The 18,860-nt window shown below is 33.5% G+C and overlaps 1 protein-coding gene across 5 annotated transcripts in view; it reads left to right on the top strand.

Annotated features, from left to right (window-relative positions):
- The window catches only part of CSMD3 (CUB and Sushi multiple domains 3), a 1,174,595-nt gene that overhangs the window by 813,731 nt on the left and 342,004 nt on the right, over positions 1–18,860 (top strand). For all 5 annotated transcript variants that reach the window (XM_073229983.1, XM_073229982.1, XM_073229981.1 and 2 more), the window contains 2 exons: positions 2,420–2,635; positions 4,009–4,197. In XM_073229983.1, the coding sequence (XP_073086084.1) occupies positions 2,420–2,635; positions 4,009–4,197 (405 nt within the window). The remainder of the gene's footprint in view (positions 1–2,419; positions 2,636–4,008; positions 4,198–18,860) is intronic.

Genomic DNA, 18,860 nt, shown 5'->3' with positions numbered 1-18,860 from the left:
TAATATCATTTTCATATTTGGATTAATTGACCTTTTGCAGAACTTTGAAGGTTTTGCATTGTTTCACAATGGTGAAAATAGATTTTATTGCTTGAACCATAATCTGATAAATAAAAGTTCCCTTTTATAAAGTGATTGACTAGCACTGATGACATGAAAAAAATAGCTGTCAGGTGTGGCTGAACAGTAGCCTCAGCTAACAGTTACAGAGCACTTCCTCCATGCGAAACACTGTACCAAGTCATTCACATGTATTACTTAACTTTCAAGAAAACCATATTAGAACTGCATTTTATAAATGGAGAAAGTGAGTCTCAGAAAGACTATGCAATACTTGACAGTGGGAAAACTAAAAATTCTGCTAGACTGTGGTGCTAATAATCCCACTGTCATTTTCATTGTATATGAAAACAATCATCTAAAAAATTATATAGATTACATGCATGAGTTTTATCTGTGTCCATCTACTATCTGATTATCTAGCAAATTTTTCTTAGTTTTATTAAATAACAAAAGTCAAATTGTAATTATTTTGTAAATGTAGGTAGCAGTTAACCTAGATGGCAACGTATCCTCTCTTGGCCAAATCTACTCTTCATTCTTGTTTACATCTGGCTAGCATCAATTACCACCTTCACACTGGAGAACATTTCAAAAACTGACTCAGTTTCCAGACTTCTTTTAAAAGGCTCTTACGTTCTTGCTCACTGTGGAGAGAAAAATACTGTTACATTCTAAAAAAGAGTTTGAAAAATAGTATCATTGTTTATTTCAAATCTTTGTTAAATCAGAGTCACTGACCCATTATGCATGAATAGCTGTGTCTTATCATTGTCTATGTTATACGTTTGTTTTCATCTCATTTTTTAATCACTTTTTGTTTTTCAAAAACAATGAGGACTCTGGTATTATTTACCATTTGGAAATAAAAGGTCAATGAATAATGTTAAAGAATGTTACTTATATTCTGGGTTTTTGGATTTCCTTAATGAAATTTTTGGTGAATTTCTTTAAGGTCAAATTAAAAAAAACAATAAAGCACTTCAAGGGAAAGATGAACGTGGTAGTCATCCTTTATTTTATCTGGTACCTTACCTGCATTACGAGGTATTTGTATATGTAATTGTTAGTGTTTAACATGTGTTCTAGGCAATGTCATAAAAAATTCACATGATTCCACAATGCAGTACCACACCATATTCACCAGAATGGAACAAATGAAAAATTTTGTTAAATTGTTAAATATTGGTACAGTGCAACAGATATCATGATGGAAATGTATATTGGCACAGACACTTTGTAAAGTACTATCTATTAAAGGTGAAATATATATGTATTCATTCTGTGACCCAGTAAATCCATTCCTAAATATCTACCCAAAAGAAATAAGCACATATGTGCTTATGTATGTATCTACAAAATACATATTTGAATTCTTATAGCAACTCCATCTGCATTTATGCTAAAATATAAACTACCTAAATGACCATCAACTAGTGAACAGAAATGTGGTAGTGTACTCACAAAATTAAATTCTGTACTATATCTCACTAAAAATAAACAACCCATGACCACATGCAAATATGATGAATCACACATACCTAATGTTGAGCAAAACAACTCAGACCCAAAAGAGTATATATTGCATGAATCCATTATAAACATTTATATAAAGTAGTAAAAATAGCCTATGCTATTAGAAGTTAAGTGAGTGGTCACTTTTGGCAAAGTGAAGTGACTAAAAAGTCTCATGAAGGGAGGGGGTCTCTGAGTGTTGCTAAGTCTTTTGATTCAGGGGCTATTGGCAAAGATGTATTCATTTTAGAAAATTCAGTGAGTTGAACACTTACATGTGTAATTTTCAGTATGTTATATACACATTTAAGTGTGTGAATAACCAATAAATAAAGAGTCATTATATTAATTTAACGAAAAAACAGTTCCTTCCTATACGTGCTAATATTTCCCTTCTAAGGTAGTTAAATATTCTTGGAAGTTGGGTGCATTGTTCCTAAGCACTGTTTTTATGTGTGTAGAGGAGTGTGCAGAAGGAAATGAAGGGGGCATGAAAAATGTTCACCAGAAAACTGCACTTCTATTATAAACAAATTATTTGAATTTTCTTTGAAAGTTTCAGAAAACTCAGATGATTTCTTTTTAGGTGTTGCTTTTTAAATTTTTATTTCCAAGCAGTTTCTAAGACATGACTCACTATATGTCTTATAAAGTAGCTGAAAGAAAAAAAACAAAAAACAAAAAGGATGACAGGCTTATACTGTGCGTTTTAGAATGTTTTGTAGCAGAGTCTTTCATTTTCAGAGGATTCAATTACAAGGAGAGTCCAGGTTTTAGTTGGTTTGGTAACTCTGTGCTTTACTGTTATACTTTGTAAGTCTAATTTTCCTCTTTTTCTCAATAGGTGTGCAGTTCAACTTTCACACCTTTCATTTGGAAGATCATCATGACTATTTACTGATCACAGAGAATGGTAGTTTCACCCAACCCCTGGCACGCCTGACTGGTTCAGAACTTCCTTCCACAATCAATGCTGGTCTCTACGGAAATTTCAGGGCTCAATTGCGCTTTATTTCAGATTTTTCAATATCATATGAAGGATTCAATATTACATTCTCTGGTATGAAAATATATTTTTAAAGCCCTTTAGTAACAAAAAATTGAGTTTTTAAAAGTATGAGCATAAGTTATGTATGACCAAATAGAGAGGGAAATTAACAGAAAAGAAGAAAACAAAGACATATCTGTCAACAAATTTTAAATTTGAAATACGCTGAAGACTGTGTATAGTAGCACATTAAAGGGGGGCATTAAACAGAAGCAAAACTAAATTAATTCTCTAAAAATCTACTTGAAGTACATTAATTATATTGTTTTAACGTGTATTCTTAAAGTATTCCTATCAATAAGAGTTCTACTTTCTAGCTGAGTGGAATAGTGAGACAAAATTAGTTATTTCCTAATGCAGAAACAAATAAGTAAATCTTATGCCAATTTGCTAATATTAAAACTATAATATTACATATATATATATACACACACACACAATTTATATACGTATATATAAAATCATACAGATGGTAATAGTCTTGTTCTTCAAGTATTATTCTAATGTTTGCGTGAACATACTTGTCTTTTAAAATAAGGTATTCCAATAGTAAATCAGTATAATCAATTGTACCCTGGAATGTTAAAAATATGTCCAAAGAAGTTTTTTAAACAACAAAATAATAGTTCATCAACATGAAAAGTTCCTGTTGTTTTCCATTACAATTATATACTAGGTGTGTGCTCTGTGAATATTTTTAGGTAAGCTTCTTCTTAGGACTTTATATAAATTATTTTTTTGTTTAATCAACTCTACCCTCACACCCTGAAGATTGTTTAGCTGTTCATTTTCATGGTGTTCATTCATTGCTTGGAGAGATTTTCTTATATAAATCTATAATATAACAACTTTCAGTGTGTGGGCAGTTCAGGCACACATAATCCCTTGCATCTGAAGTCACATGTTTTTCAGAATATGGCTTAATGGAACTGCTTATAAACTAGAGACACAAGAGCCCTTGTCATTTACTACAACCATTAAGTCAAGTGCATCTCAAAAGTGCAAATTATTTAATTCCACATGATATGTTGTGTTTGAAAATAATTATTCCATTATTATAAGTCACAAATCTATGAAATGGGAAATTTTTTAATGCAGAAGTCATAGCTACATTTTCATTTTATCACCCATCTATATTTTATTTCACATATGTAAAATCATACAAATGGTAATAGTCTTGTACTAATAAAAGCACATATTAAATTATTAGATCTTTTACAAAAGAAGAAAATTTGTGGCATTAGCATGTTTCCATAGTTACACACATAGTCACTTTTTAAATGTGTGCCTGGGCCCTAAAAGCATCCAGTTTGCAAACAATAGGAATGTACCCTAGAAAGTGACTGCTGTCATTTTCTTTGTCCTTCTCTCTGCCTAATTTACAGAATATAATCTTGAACCTTGTGAAGATCCTGGAATTCCTCAATATGGTAACCGAATTGGGTTCAGCTTTGGGGTCGGTGACACTCTGACCTTCTCATGCTCATCAGGTTATCGGTTAGAAGGGACATCAGAGATCATCTGTCTTGGTGGCGGCCGACGAGTGTGGAGTGCGCCTCTGCCAAGGTGTGTGGGTACGTGGTCAGCTGCTTTCATTTGCTTGTATGTGTAGTCACTGTCCATGGAGTTGCATGGTTATACACCCTTTGTTTTTATAATCTGTTGAACTTCTTCATTTATTTCACATTACTTATTTCGATTTTTTTTTCCCAGCTGGTAGTCTAGTATATCTCAGTTAACTTCTCAACTGCTCCATTCAAGCAACCATGCTTCTAAATTTGTTTTCAGATGGTGGGGATAACCAATGGATAGACAGATTGATAGATATAGATAGGATCATTGATAGAATTATATTTTGAGAGCTTGCAGAAAAGTACATTCTTGTATTCTATTGATATATGATTTTCTATGACATCTGACTGAAAATATCTCAACAATATTGTATACATAAGAATTAACATTCATTAAAGATGATTACAAGGGAAAATATGTCAAATAAATAATAGACATTTAAGGGCCATCGAGGCGTGTACTGACTCATTATGTACAATCTATATAATTAATTTATTATGATAGATGAGTTAAGATGGCAATTCAGATCATGTTGTCATATAAGGAATAGCAATAATTAAAGTATTAGAAGTTTGGAGCCACTACCTCAAACTTTGGAAATGAATGTTTGATTTAAAAAAAAAATCTGTAGAGAAAATGCAGGAGCTTTTCATTGGGATTTAAGTCATTCCCTATTTAAATTAGGAAATAGGGAGGCAAGAATTTCTTCAGGTCATCAACCATTCAGTAGGTGACAGTACTTCTTTTTATGATAGAACAAGATGCAAATGGTCATTTTATAATTATTTCATAAAGCTACTAAAACTCTCAAAAGCACAACTTAAACTTGCTGTAGTAGTTAATTTGTCAGTTACAGATCTGTGCATGACACAACATGCTACAAAATCAAGCAAATATTAAAGATTTGAACTGTGGTTCAAGACTTTGTCCTCTTCTACAGATTCAAAATGCCTCAGAGATAAAAATGACAATGAAGAAGATACCCTCTATGACGTATTCAATATATTGTCCACTATATAGAATGTGGGAATTCCTGTGAATCCACAAATCATGTCAAACAATATGATCACCCAGGTTAATGTGGGTCTGAAGACTTTTATAGTGATGGAATTGTTTTCGTGTCCCCTAAGGTTATGTAACACACAAGCTGATGTAACAGATGAAATTTCTTTTTACAATCTCAAGCTTTTTTATAGACATGACACAAACAGCCGCAAAGGCTTGGAGTTGCGAGGTGATGAACAGTCACACTGCAGGAACATCTTTTCCAGGAAGCGACGTAGACTGCAGGCTGTTGTTGTTTATCTTGTCACCAGACTTGGAATTCCCCTTTTTACCTGAATTGTCCCCATTTCCAGTTTTATTTGGTGTGGATATTTTCAAAGCCCGGTTAATGAGAATCCAGGGAATAGTTTAAGTGAGGGCTACTGAGGGCTTGCATTTACATCCTGGTTATTTGATATTGGCTTAATTCACTTTTCTAAACTTCATTTTTCTCATCTGCAAAATGGTTACAGCAGCACTTAATTTGTTGTTATGAATTAGATATGCGTATTAGAAAGAAATTAGCCATGCTCAGATACTTCATACAATCCCTGGAATATAGGAAGGATTCTAAGTTTAGATGTTATTATAACTCTTATTATATTGAGTATAATCTGCTATCTGTCCAGCCCATCAATCTAGTTTGTAAAGCCCATTATAGTAAGAAATAAATCTGATTTTATAAAACACTAACATTTATGAGGGTCTGCTAGGCTCTTTCATATATAATTATCTCATGTAATCCCTACTATAATTCTGTTAGTTTTATTTCCCCCATTTTTCATCAGAAGAAACTGAGCCTTAGATATTTTCAATAACTTGTCCAATATAATCAAGGCTGTAAGTGGGAACCATTTGTATACATTCTCTCATTCCAAAACCCAATTTTTACCCACTAGATGGTTTTAACTTAAAAAGGTCTAGGGAAAGGTGAATTTTGAAGGATTCTAAGTTACGTAAAGTTAGTATTTTCCTTCAAAGTACCAAATACGTACCAGGCTTTTACACAGGCTGAGAAGAAATTGGCTTATACATTTGTAAGTTTTAGTCCACGTGTATAATAAACTTCAGCAAATGGATTTCTGAAAATCTGACTTGACAAAAATTGTCACTTCAAGTTATATCTTGTTTTGTTAAAGAACTTCTTTGGGAGTAGGTTTATTTGTGCCTAAATTTTTAATGGCAAAAATGAAATAAAATCACCCTGTGGACAAATTTAGAAACAAAATTATTGCCATGGGAATTTTCCCCCCATTTTCAAGTTAGCTATGCTTGCTTTTAAGCTTACTGAAATTTACAATTAAGTCTATTGACTTTAATAAATTCCACTGTAGGTATATGTTTAAGTTACAAGATGGGAGAAATATTCCTTGAAATAGAATGAATTTTTTAAAAATTTAGTTATCCAATTTTCTGTAAACTTTTCTTCACTACTTTGCCTATAGTTTAAAACAAATGTGTTTCTTTTTGCATTTTTGGTTCCATATGCATTTGTATACATTTATTTTTTTATCTTTTCAAAGTTCACAATCTTTAGTCACATAAAATGCACATTTTTTTATAACTGTTTATAAAGAACAGACCCAGTTTTAGTTATGCTACTCTATTTGGATAGTTTGTATTTCTTTTTATATTCTTTGTACCTTTCACTTCATGTATCTCTAATGCCAGTTCTCTAGTCCGTACTTCAGTCCTCAGGCATTGCCAGCCCCAGAGAAAGCAGAAAGTCTATGCTGTACACAGTGGCCAAATTATAAATAGGTTGTATACCAGAAGTTTGCTTCTGTTTTAGTTATTTGGAAGCTAGATGCTCTTTTCCTGGCACAATGTTGGAAATGATGGATACATTCCCAGAGCAAACCATAGATGAGGTTTTAAATTTTATGTCAAGTGTAAAAATAATACCAGCATTTACTAAAATGACTTTTGTGTACATTGGTGTATAAGAAGGTGTCTGTCTCTTTGAACAATATGACAACTGATAACCAAAGCTATTTGGAAACTTACTTTTTTTTTCTTGTTTTATTTTTCCTTTTCTTGTGTATCTAAAATTGGTTACTGTCTTTCAGTTTCTAGTGGCAAAAATCGGTGAAAATGGTCTTAATGCTGGATGTTAGATGAGTAATTAATAACATTTTAATTTAAGCAATTTTCTGAGTAACCTCTGCATTTATGTCTTAAGGCAGTTTTTAGCAAAATACTAAAACATAATAATACCATATTATGTCTTTAATCTGTAAATGATTGTATCGTGTAATGTCTTCTTCCATTAATCCACCAATGCTGTAAAAGTAGGTTTAGTATAATTATTTATCAGTGAGGATATAGTGTCTGTTAAAAAACTCAAGGATGCACACGAACTTAAGGGTAGAGCCATGACTATCTCAGTATTCTGAGTGCCAGGCTTGTGCTGGATTCACAGCAACATGCCACTGTCTTTTACTCGATGTTTCAATAAAATTGGAAGGAAATCTGGTCTAAATTATATTTGTTACATGGCTTCAGAGAACTCCTAATGCTTATTTTATTATGCCCTATTTTAATCAGTGGAAATTCTTCAACTATGACCCATTTATTGAAGGTTACTTAAATGCAGAGAAATTTATAGAGGGAGGAAAAGAATCTTGACAGAAATCAAGGGCGTTAACACCCACTCAGAAATGGGAATTATTCTTCCCAAGAAGTGGCCTCCATTGCAGGCACACAGTTCATATTTATACTCCAGTCTTTCCTAACTTGTGTGACCTTTGAGAAGTTTTCAGATTTCTTTCCTGCCAAGTTTTTTCAAATGTAAAATCTAGGTAATTACACCCATATCACAAGATAGCTTACCTCTAATCAATAAAAACTAAATGTACTGCTCAACCTTTAATACCTGCTCAACAAACTTTAGTCCTTTTTCCTGGTACCTGAAATTTTGTATACCACTGTCTATCCGGTTCTCCTAATGGCTAATGAGATCTCTGAGGAGTGATTTTCACCAACCAGCAATAGAGGAAAGAGATAAGAGAAAGAAGAGATGACAAAATTTGTGTGCCATTTATTAGCAGTTAATTACTTCACACATACAATTTACTACTTAATGATCAAGATGAAAGTTTTACTTTTAAAGAAATATGTATCTGTAATTATGTTTTACATTTTGGAAGAGATAAAAATAATTAGCAGGTAAAATATTTCAGTGAAGATATTTTATATTTAAATGATTATCCAGGGAAGCTGCATTTCTATGGAAATGATATCTGATCACTTTTTTAAGTGGCAGCCAAGTGTCCAAAAGAAAAGGCTTAGAAGAAAAAGTATAACGAAGTTGATTATGTTGACAATAAGAAACATTGTCCTAATTTTGGTCAAGAAATAAGCACCCGATTCCCTTTTCTAAAGTTCACATTACAAAAATCACTGGCATTTCCATGGCATCTTTCTAAATCAAGGAAAAATGTGCAAACCTTCATTCGGCCTACAGATATGCCAGGCACCATGACAGCTCATGTTGCAAATAAACAAGAAGCTAATGAAAGGACATGTTGTTTTGGAAGATAGAATATCAAGTTAAATATAAATAATGATTAATCTTTAGGCAGGTATCTATACACTTTGAGATGGCCACACATTTTCAAGTCATTTTTTAAATCATTCATCCTTGTATTCCCCATTTAAGACATCTACCTCTATTTCTAATTTTGTTTTACATTGATCTCTTATCTGACCTTGAACAGGTAACATAATCTTGCCTTAGTCATAAGTCAGATAAGAAAAATGATAACTCTCTATACATAGCATGTACATATTTCTCTCAGTTTTCTGACTTTTAGATATCTAATAATGCTGATCATTGTTTGTTAGCTTGAAAATGAGTGTTAATGGGGAAACAGGGTATACATATTTGGGAAGTCTCTGTGCTTCCATTGTAATTTATCTGATTTTAAAATGAAAAGTTTATTACTAATTCAAAAGATTTAAAGAATGAAATGCATTTGATGAGGCAATTCATCTTTAAACACATTCTCTGCCTCTGTGCTCTCTATACTAAAATTATATGTATCAGATACTCAAACATGTATATGAAATATGACTGATTTTCAAGTTAGTCAGATTATAGGTATATAGCCCTGTAGAGAGCAAATTAGGATTACGAGACGACTGGACCTCAGATGCTACCATTAATTAGCTGGGTGAACTAAGCACATATCTTAATTTTGTGTACTCTTTTCTGGAAAGGAAGATGCTGATATGAGTTCTCCTCAACCCCAATATTTCTTATAATGATAACAAAAATAGAAAAGTATTCTGATTCTGATAAGTGTATATTTATATTTTTCTTGAATATTTATGACTGGGTACATTGATGTCTTGATATGATAATATGAAAACCCATAATATTACCTTATACTTGCACAGTGCTTTATAGATATTTTAAGAGTTCCTGTTTACAGCCTAACTAAGTAAGCAGAGGAGATATTCGTTTTTAACAACTGAGAAAATGCTGCTTGGACAGGTTACAAGTAATGAATGGAAGATTAGGCAAGAGACCAAGTCTTAAACTTTTAGACCAGTGTCATGGTATTCCAGGTAATATTTCTTTATTACCTTTTTTGTCAATGCACTATTTTGGAGAATTACCATTTTTTTAATGGAATAGACTGGGGTGAGTAAACTTTTTTTGTGTAGTGCCAAATAGTAAATATGTTGGGCTTTGTGGTCCACACAGTTTCCATCACAACTTCTAAGCTCTGCCATTGTACTGTGAAAGCAGTGATAGACAATACACAAATGAAAAGGTACATCTGTGTTTCAATAAAACTTTACTTACAAAAGCAGGCAGTAGGCTGGATGTTGCCCTTGGCCCATAGTTCGCTGACCTCTGCAACAGACTTACCAAGCTTGGTCAACTTAAATATCTCCTTTGCATTTGGGAATTTATTAGTCATCTGTCTCTAAGGAAAGAAGAAGGGATCCTTTCCCATTCTCCATTTTCTTTTTTCACTGTGGCCTCTGTTGTTAAAGTAGCCCATAATTTACCAATTTCTAAGAAAAAAGACTTCTCAGGTTTTTACACAGAGAGTATTAGGATTGTGAGTATTAGGATGTGTGTGTGTGTGAACACTGGTGGAATTTATGGGTAACAATTTTCAACGAGCTCCAATTACATACTCAGATCTCTTCTGAATACTAAGGCCGCACTCCCAGCTGTACACTGGGCCTCCCCACATGGATGCCGTCCCACAGGCACCCTGGCTTCATATGCCAAAACAGAGCTCTGCCAAATCAGCTCTCCCTTCTGCACTCTTTATTTCAGTTATGGCATAATTTTCACTCAACCTTTCAAGTTAGAAGTTGTGTCATCTTTTACTTCCTCCTCTCTCTGTTTATCCATATTGGAATAGACATTGATATGTACCACCTAAAATTACTCAAATCTACCATCATTTCCATTTTTGCTATCATTGTAGCACAATAATAATGTGTGCTAATCATTTTACTAATCTCCCATCTTACTTTCCTCCCTATTTCCCTCCCTCCCTCTCCATCCCCCCCATGTAGATTAATTATATAACTTGATAAACAGTTTAGTATCAGCTCTTTGTGATTCCAGTGTTCATATTTTCACAATTGCATGCATAATTTTACTGTATTACATCCTCCTTTTTACTTGGACTTCCTATTTCCAAATTTACTTCATTTAATTTATCTTCAATAGCATTATTAGTTGTATTTGTTTTTTATCAATGAGTGACAAATTACCACAAATTAACAGCCTAAAACATCACATTTACTTTCTCATGATTCCTGTAGGTGGGGAGTCTGGGCATAGTCTAACTGGATTCTCTTCATAGGGTCTCACAGGCTGTAACCAAGGTGTTGACCAGGGCTGAGTTCTAAGGATCCTCAGAAGTGAGGATAAGGATCCTCTTTCAAATTTACATGGTTATTGGAAGTAATCACTTCCTTGTGGTTTTAGTACTGGGAACTTCAGTTCTTTGCTTAGTTTCTAGAGGCCTCGCGTAGTTACTTGCCATGTAAACTTCTTCAGAACAGCTCTTTACTTCAATAAGCAAGCAAAGCGAGTCCCTTTAGTGAGTCACTAGAAAGATACACTTTTATATAATGTAGTGTAATCATAGGAGTAATGAGAAAAAAGTCACAGATCCTGCTCAGCTCAAAGGGAGGGGATTGAATTTATGCATGAATTCCAGGAGGTGAGTATCATGGTTTACATTAAAGTCTATTGACATCAGTTATCCTTAGAAAGACCGGATCATCTCTCTATTCTCTACTTAAATCACTAATTGATTTCCCATGGCCTATTGAATAAACTTGAAATTCCTTAAGTCCCATCTCACTTTGGCCTTAGTGCCCTCTATAGTCATTCCTCTGTATGCATTCTGGAATACAGCCACAAGATGCTACTCCCAAACATGCCAAGCACTTTCTGTGCTGTACAATGCTCAGGATATGTTGAGGTCTAATACATGCAAATTCTGTCTTGCATTGGCACAAGCAAGCAAGTATTTTCATTATCTCTAAGAAGGTATGTGCAGAGATACAGTGAGCACTGGAAGGATTGTTCAGTAGCTGGAGGTACCTTTGCACTATAATCTGTTGAGTTTCCTCTCCTATCACCCTACTGTGTAGATCAAGACACCATTATTTAGCATCATCTACCTATATTATTGTTAACAGCCCAAGTCTCTGTTCTTGTTCCTTTTCCCTAAACCAAAGAGAGGGGGAACAAATTTTGTATGATATAATTTTTATGATGTCACTGTCGCTTAAAATTCTCCTGTTGTTCTTCATTGCTCTCAAAGTATATTCTGAATGTTATTCTCTTACCCTACCCCTGTCCCATAATTTGGCCTAATAGATTCATTCTTCAGACTCACTTATGTACCCATACTGATATGAAGCCTTCCTTGACCTTCTAAGAGTATGTTAAGTGTCTTTCCTACAGTTTGCATGAGCTTTTCTGTGTTTTCCCTTCCTAGGATGCACAGTGCTGTATTGACCTGCCTTCTTATCTACAACATTGTTTAGCATATAGAAAACTTTTAGTAAATTTGTTGAGTTGATAAAGAAATGAATATATGCTAAAGACAAAGCTCTTTTAATTTTATATTTTCAGCTTGCTAGCTTTAATTTATATGAGCAGAGCTGTACTCCAGAGGTACTGCCTTCAGTCTAACACTAATAAAGGACTATAATTGACATTGGCATCTGGGCCATCACACTGTTCCTTAGTCTATGATTCATTTGCTCTGGGGATATTAACACACAGCCCCTCAAGTCTAATAAATTAACCAACCAACCAACCAACAATGAAAGTGCCTGAAAAATACTACAGAGAAGAAGCTTGTAATTATGATAGAACCGAAGTAAGTGAATTTATAAAAGTTAAATTTGGTAAGACAATGTTGACTGCTGTATCTGTGTATGGAATAAGTCTTTCCCCACTATATAATGGAATTCAGAGATCAGCGAGGAGAATAGCTGACAACTTTTTTCAGTAAAATGAAGGGAAAAAAGTGCCTGTTAGAAACTGAGTATCCACAAGAATGGGAAAAATAATGCACATTTCGTATTTAATGAAACTGTGTGGAGGACTGTGGGCTTAAACTCTGCTCATTCATTTGGGATTTATAAATAAAAAGATTTATGGAGAGCCTTTTATAATTTAACCAGTCTGTTGGTAGATAAACTCCTGAACTTACTTGATGATACTGTAGTTGGCAAGTGTACGAGTGCTGTTTGCTGATGGCTGTGGGCCCCTTAAACACTGGGGGATGCATCTTAATTGTATTTGTACTTCCTGTGACTGTACCATTAACTGGCATATCACAGGTGTTCATAAGACAGCAGAAAGATAATTCACTATGTGATCATCATGAGCCAAGTTAATCAAATACACTGTGGCCACCCAAAATGGTGATTCACAAGGAGACTTTCACTGCAACAATTCTGTATGTTACTAGAGTCTCAAATTTCTTTGCACATTTTTTTTAAGAGAACTTAACATAGCAGACTCCTAAAAACACTTAATTCCCCTTATATGTCCTCATGCTCTGATTATAAATCTTACTGCAAGCCAGAATCTGTCTGCTAACTGTAAAATTAGAAAATGAGTGAGTTTGGGGATTACATAGAGGACACAGACTACTTCAGAGACAGTTGAGTTATAGAAGAGCAGCAAAAAGTGGATATTTACTGGAACCTATGCTTCGTGGTCATATCTTTGAAGCAGTCACAATAGTGAGGGTCTCATACCAGAAGGAGTCATAAAAGTACCAGAGGAAGTTGCTTTTTCTACAAGCTCTGAGTGACCTCTTCCTGGTTTTATAGAATTGTGCTCAAGTTCAGAAATACCTAGAGCATATTCTTCCTTCATCTGTGTCTAATAAAGTTAACTAGACATCTTGGGAAGCATGCTGAAAAAGAAAAGGCAAAATGATAAGAACTCTAAGTAGAGCTTTAAAGAAAAATAAATGCTGTAATATTATCCTAGAAAGCATATGAAATTAACCAACTTTGTCATTAGGCAAACTAGTTTTGGTTTTTAGCTTAATTTATCTTTACTTAATTAGAAGGTAACTGGCCCTTAGTACATGTTAGTGCCAGATAAAAAGATAAAAAATATTTAACCTGAGGTAATAATAAAAACTAATATTTGCTATATGTTTACCATATGTCTTGTGTGGTCTTATGAGGTTTGAATAAGGAGAGTGAGGCACAGGGAGGTTAAGTAAATTCTGTAGGAATACTCACAATATTTTTTTTGAAGCAGATTAGATTGGGAGCAAATTTTTACCATATGTAAGTATGTGTCATAAAGAATGCCAGCATTAAAGTATGCCAGTGTGATGATGTTCCGTACATATCCCCAAACTAGTTCTTGCTTACAACAGTGACATCTGTGGCTCTCAGGAAATACTATCATTTGGCAATATGGATAACTGGAGGAGATAATTAAATGTTACTGTGCTACTTGTAACTGAATTAGATTTTGATGCCATGTCTCAGAAAAGGGTAGGATTTAATTGACGTTGCAATAGACCTACAGAACCTGAAAGCCTTTTAAAACTGGGAGGAAAGGTCATTGTCACATTAGGAAAATAGATTTTAAAATTGCTTCTAATTCTATGTTTTTATAAAGTCCATGTGTAAATATATACTGAAAATAATAGCAAAAAATATGTATGCCATTAGCACAGAGGTTGATTCCTAATAAATGGTTTTATTGTTTGTGATCTGGTAAGGCACTTAGCTAAGATATGTTTAAATGTACCTAAGGCTTTGAAAACAGTCAAAAGAACATTGGAACAGACTAGAGCTATCAATTAGTAACAGTGCATTGTAGTAAGGAACCAATCAGCTTAAAGTTCAGTGGTGCTAATGGGGGTACATTTAGGGTAAGTCCAGGAGAGAAGAACTGTGATTATTTTGCCTAGTAAATGCATCAGTATCTAATCAAGGGTATGTAATAAAATGAATTTCCTTTTTTTTTTAGCTGTTTTCTCTTCAGCTCAAGCTTATAAATCTTAAATATATGTCCTTCACTGCAGAGTAAAGCAGCTGACGTCATCCTCCTTGTTTTGTATACCATGACAGTTGCCATAGAAATGATACAATGTTACAAAATAGGCATCATAAGTTAAATACACAATTAAGAAGGGACAAGTGGGTAAGATATGTACTGAGAAAACACAGAGAAAATGAACTTAGAGCTTTAGGAAGTTACCTAGGAAATTTAAGAATTTAAATATTGCCCTTCAAGCAAGTATTTTTAAGAAAAGGGGTTAGGGGATTATTAATCCTACCACAAACTAAATTTCTGGCTTTTTAATAAAAAAAACATTTTTTAAACTTTACTTTAAATTAAAACCTTCAAATAAAAGTCTCTTTTTCTACATCTCTGCATTGTACCCAAGTACTCTTTATAGCTCCCTTTGAATCCCAGTTCCATTATTGATATGCTCAATATATAGGTAACATTTTCCTCTTCATGTGTTTTAATCAGGCTACAAAGACTGTGCTTTCAGAGGTGATGGACAGTTTTTATTTCAGGCATTTTACTACACCTTTCTGAATTTGCACTTGATGTTTTATTGTGATTGTCTACAGAATACTGATGACATAAAATATCAACCTTTTCCTATTGTATAAAATTTAAATCTCAATTGAGTTTAATCACTGTTTTCTAAGGAAATCCTGAGTTTTGTCTATTTTGGAAAATTTTCTCCCCAGATATTGTTCTTTTTCTGATAATTAAGATAATTTCCCACTTATTCACAATATTTGAGACCACTTGCTGTCATTTGCCTGCATAAAACACTATACAAAGGCTTCACCACCACATCATTGCCCCCTACCCATAAAAGGAAAGCTGGCTTTTACCTTTTTCTACTTGGAAAATTTGTAGAAAACTCCTCTGATTATGGCATAAACTGTGTATGCCACCTTATCCCAAATGCCTTGATTCATCTAATATATATTCATTTAGTGTCTAGTCCATGATAGTTTAAAAAGCATGCTGCCTTCTTTCTTTTAATTGAGGTCAAGTAAATACTCTGGGGCATTTTATAAAACTACAAACTCCCCAGTGGCTTGCTAAGAGCCTCTGCTCTCCTACCCTTTTCCAACACAAGCACTCTTCCCCAGAAAAACAAAATCACTGCAATAGTCAGCCATGATCACTGGTGACACTGTGAATTGCCCTCAGGTGTGTGGGATTAAAACAGAAGGTTGAGGTCTACTGACTAAGAATAATGTTATAGTGAGGTTCTTTTCAGTCCACATTTTCTCGTGATCTTGGGAAACATTCACGACATTACAGGTGTTATATTTTCCTTGTCAAAATTTCAAGGATATCATTATTGACTCTATCATGTTTTGTTTTCCTTCTTTCTTTTTTGCTATTTTTCTGGTCCCCTTCTCTGAAACATCCTCATTTCATTATATTCCATTTTTTGATCTCACAATGCCTTTCTCGTAAACATAAAAACAAACAAATGTACAAAGAAATACCCAAAGAGAATCAAGTAGGAATAAAGACAACATGCAAATTGCTGAGGCTTAATGAGCATCAAGGGATTTGCGAGTTGTTGGTTAGTCAAAACCAAATACCTTAGATATGGAAATCATATTTTAAAGAATGTTCATCCTTTTAGTAGTCTGCCAAAAGCTGTAATAGAGAAGAGAAATAACATTGTTGAATGCTTATAATGTATATGGCAGCATCCCTGGTACTTAAGGTTTTTCTCTCATTTGCTCTTTACAATATTCTCATTAGGTAGGTATTAATATTCCCATTACCCATATTGAGAAAGCAATGTTGAGAGAGGTGAAGTTATTGACATCAAGTGTTACAACTCATAAGTATAGGTTTATCTCCCAAATCTTGTATTCCAAATGGTTTACTTTATACTCTATTTGATTTGTTTTTTCAAAATTGTAATAATGACACAGAGTCAAATAGCCTGACCGTTTTTAAAAGCACATTACCATTCTATGAACATTTTTGCTTTTCTTTTTGTTTTCTTATTTTCTTCAGGGCAAAAAAGAAAATGGTTTAGGAACAAAAAAATATATATATATATATTGTATTTGGCAAAGATTTTTTTCCTTGAATTTGTTCATTTAATTTTCAAGATAAGTATTTCTATGGTACTTAATTCATTTCTAAAATTTGGAGGCCTTTAAGAAACTTTTTATTCCAGTTATTTACCTTATCCATAGAAATGTTCATAAAAATAGGAAGAATCAAATTTCACTCAGTATTTGATAAAATCTAGCTAAGGTTAGAATTATCCTTTTTCCATTTATGTGGGTGATGATATAACATTGAAAACTTTGAAAAACTTTAATATCATTGCTGATTATTTTTTCTTCCTTGGCACTATTTCTATCCACTCCCCAAAATAAGTGTTCTTCATATTAATGGATCAAGGTCTTCTCTCATTAAGCTCTCTGACATCTTAGCTTTAGGAAATTCTAAACTCATCCCTTTCAAGTTTAGTCTTCATTCTTTCATTCATTCATTCATTCATTCATTCATCTATTTATTAACTTATTAAACTTAGTTAGAGTGACAACAATGTTTGGCATGCTGTGCCAGGTCACAGTGATATAACAGTGATGAATCAGATACTAATACCTATTTTATGAGTATGATATATTTATCTGTTCTAATACCCAACAGGAATTAAATTGATATAATTCAACAAATATTTAGTGAGAACTGAGTTGGGTGTCAAAAGTAAAAATATGTAACATACTCTCATCAAGGATCGGTTAAATACCCAAGACTAAGTATGACATCATGAGGTAAAACTGAGATAAAGCCTGTAACACAGCAGAGAGGGATAACAATGTCTTTTTCTTGAAAGGATAGGGAATGGCTTCTCATAAATGATGTATTTGTGAAAATGAGCTGGATTTGGCCAAATAGAAAAGATGAGGAAGGCCCTTAGGCAAAGGATATCACATAAGTCGAACAGGTCAAGTTAATATGTTTTGGGTTTGGGTGGCTTTTCATAGCCCTTTTTTGAGTCCTAGTTCAATTACAGGTGTAGTCAATGTGTAGCTCGTACTTTTTTCTTTTGGCTTTTTAATCAATTCATGAAAACACATTTCCTATGGCGATAGATAGTTCTTATTTCAGACATTTATCTGTGTTGTTCAGAAGCCTGGTTTTAATACACACACACACACACACACACACGTATATACACACATATATATATATATATACATCTATATGTATATATATATATATATATATATGGAAATTTAGAATCGATATATTAATAAGTAGCAACTCTGTAATATTCCATATAATACAGAGTCTGGACTTGGGAAAAAGATATCCTAGATTAAAATCATGGCTTCACAATATAGTAGTTGTGGCAAGTTGGAAAAGATATTTAATCCCTCTGACACCATCTGTAAGATGGAGATACAATTTAAAAATATTTGTTTATCGAGTTCTTACTATGATCAGGCACTTTTCTAAGTGATTTACACATACTAACCTACTTAATATTCCCAGCAAGTACAATGTAGAAAAATATTATTATGATCTCCATGTTACAGGTGAGATTGATGAGATACAAAGAAGTTACTTCACTTAAGTCTCTGTGTGCCCAAAATAACATGATGCTCAGTAACTGACTTTTACATTGTTATAAAGAGGCCCTATGCATTCAGCATGAATGAGCTTAAGTTCATTCTTTTGTATACAGACCATAAGAAATCCTTCTCTGTCTTCAAGCAACCTGAAGCTGGATAAACATAACATTCCTCATTCATTGCTCATTTTAACAGAAGAAGGGCTGGACAAAATGAGAGGCAGTGTTTAAATGATGGAGAATCTTGTATGCTATATTAAGGAGTAATTGAGGTCCATTAAGATGGTTTAATCAAATAAACAATATGGTAAAATTTACATCTTACAAGATCTTTCAGATATTTACATGTACAAGATGATGGATTTGGGTTCCTCTAGCTTCAGTTTGCTCTACTGAAACAAGGGAAACCCATTAAGGAGGGGTTCTAGTATCCTATACATAAACTCATGATGAAGATCAGTAAAATTGGAGAGGGTTGGTTTTAAGGACCAAAGAATATT

This window comes from Manis javanica, chromosome 2 (assembly GCF_040802235.1).
Source record: "Manis javanica isolate MJ-LG chromosome 2, MJ_LKY, whole genome shotgun sequence".
Classification (NCBI taxonomy): Eukaryota; Metazoa; Chordata; class Mammalia; order Pholidota; family Manidae; genus Manis; species Manis javanica.
The sequence above is the reverse complement of the archived record's forward strand: the minus strand, read 5'-3'. Positions and strand labels throughout refer to the sequence as shown.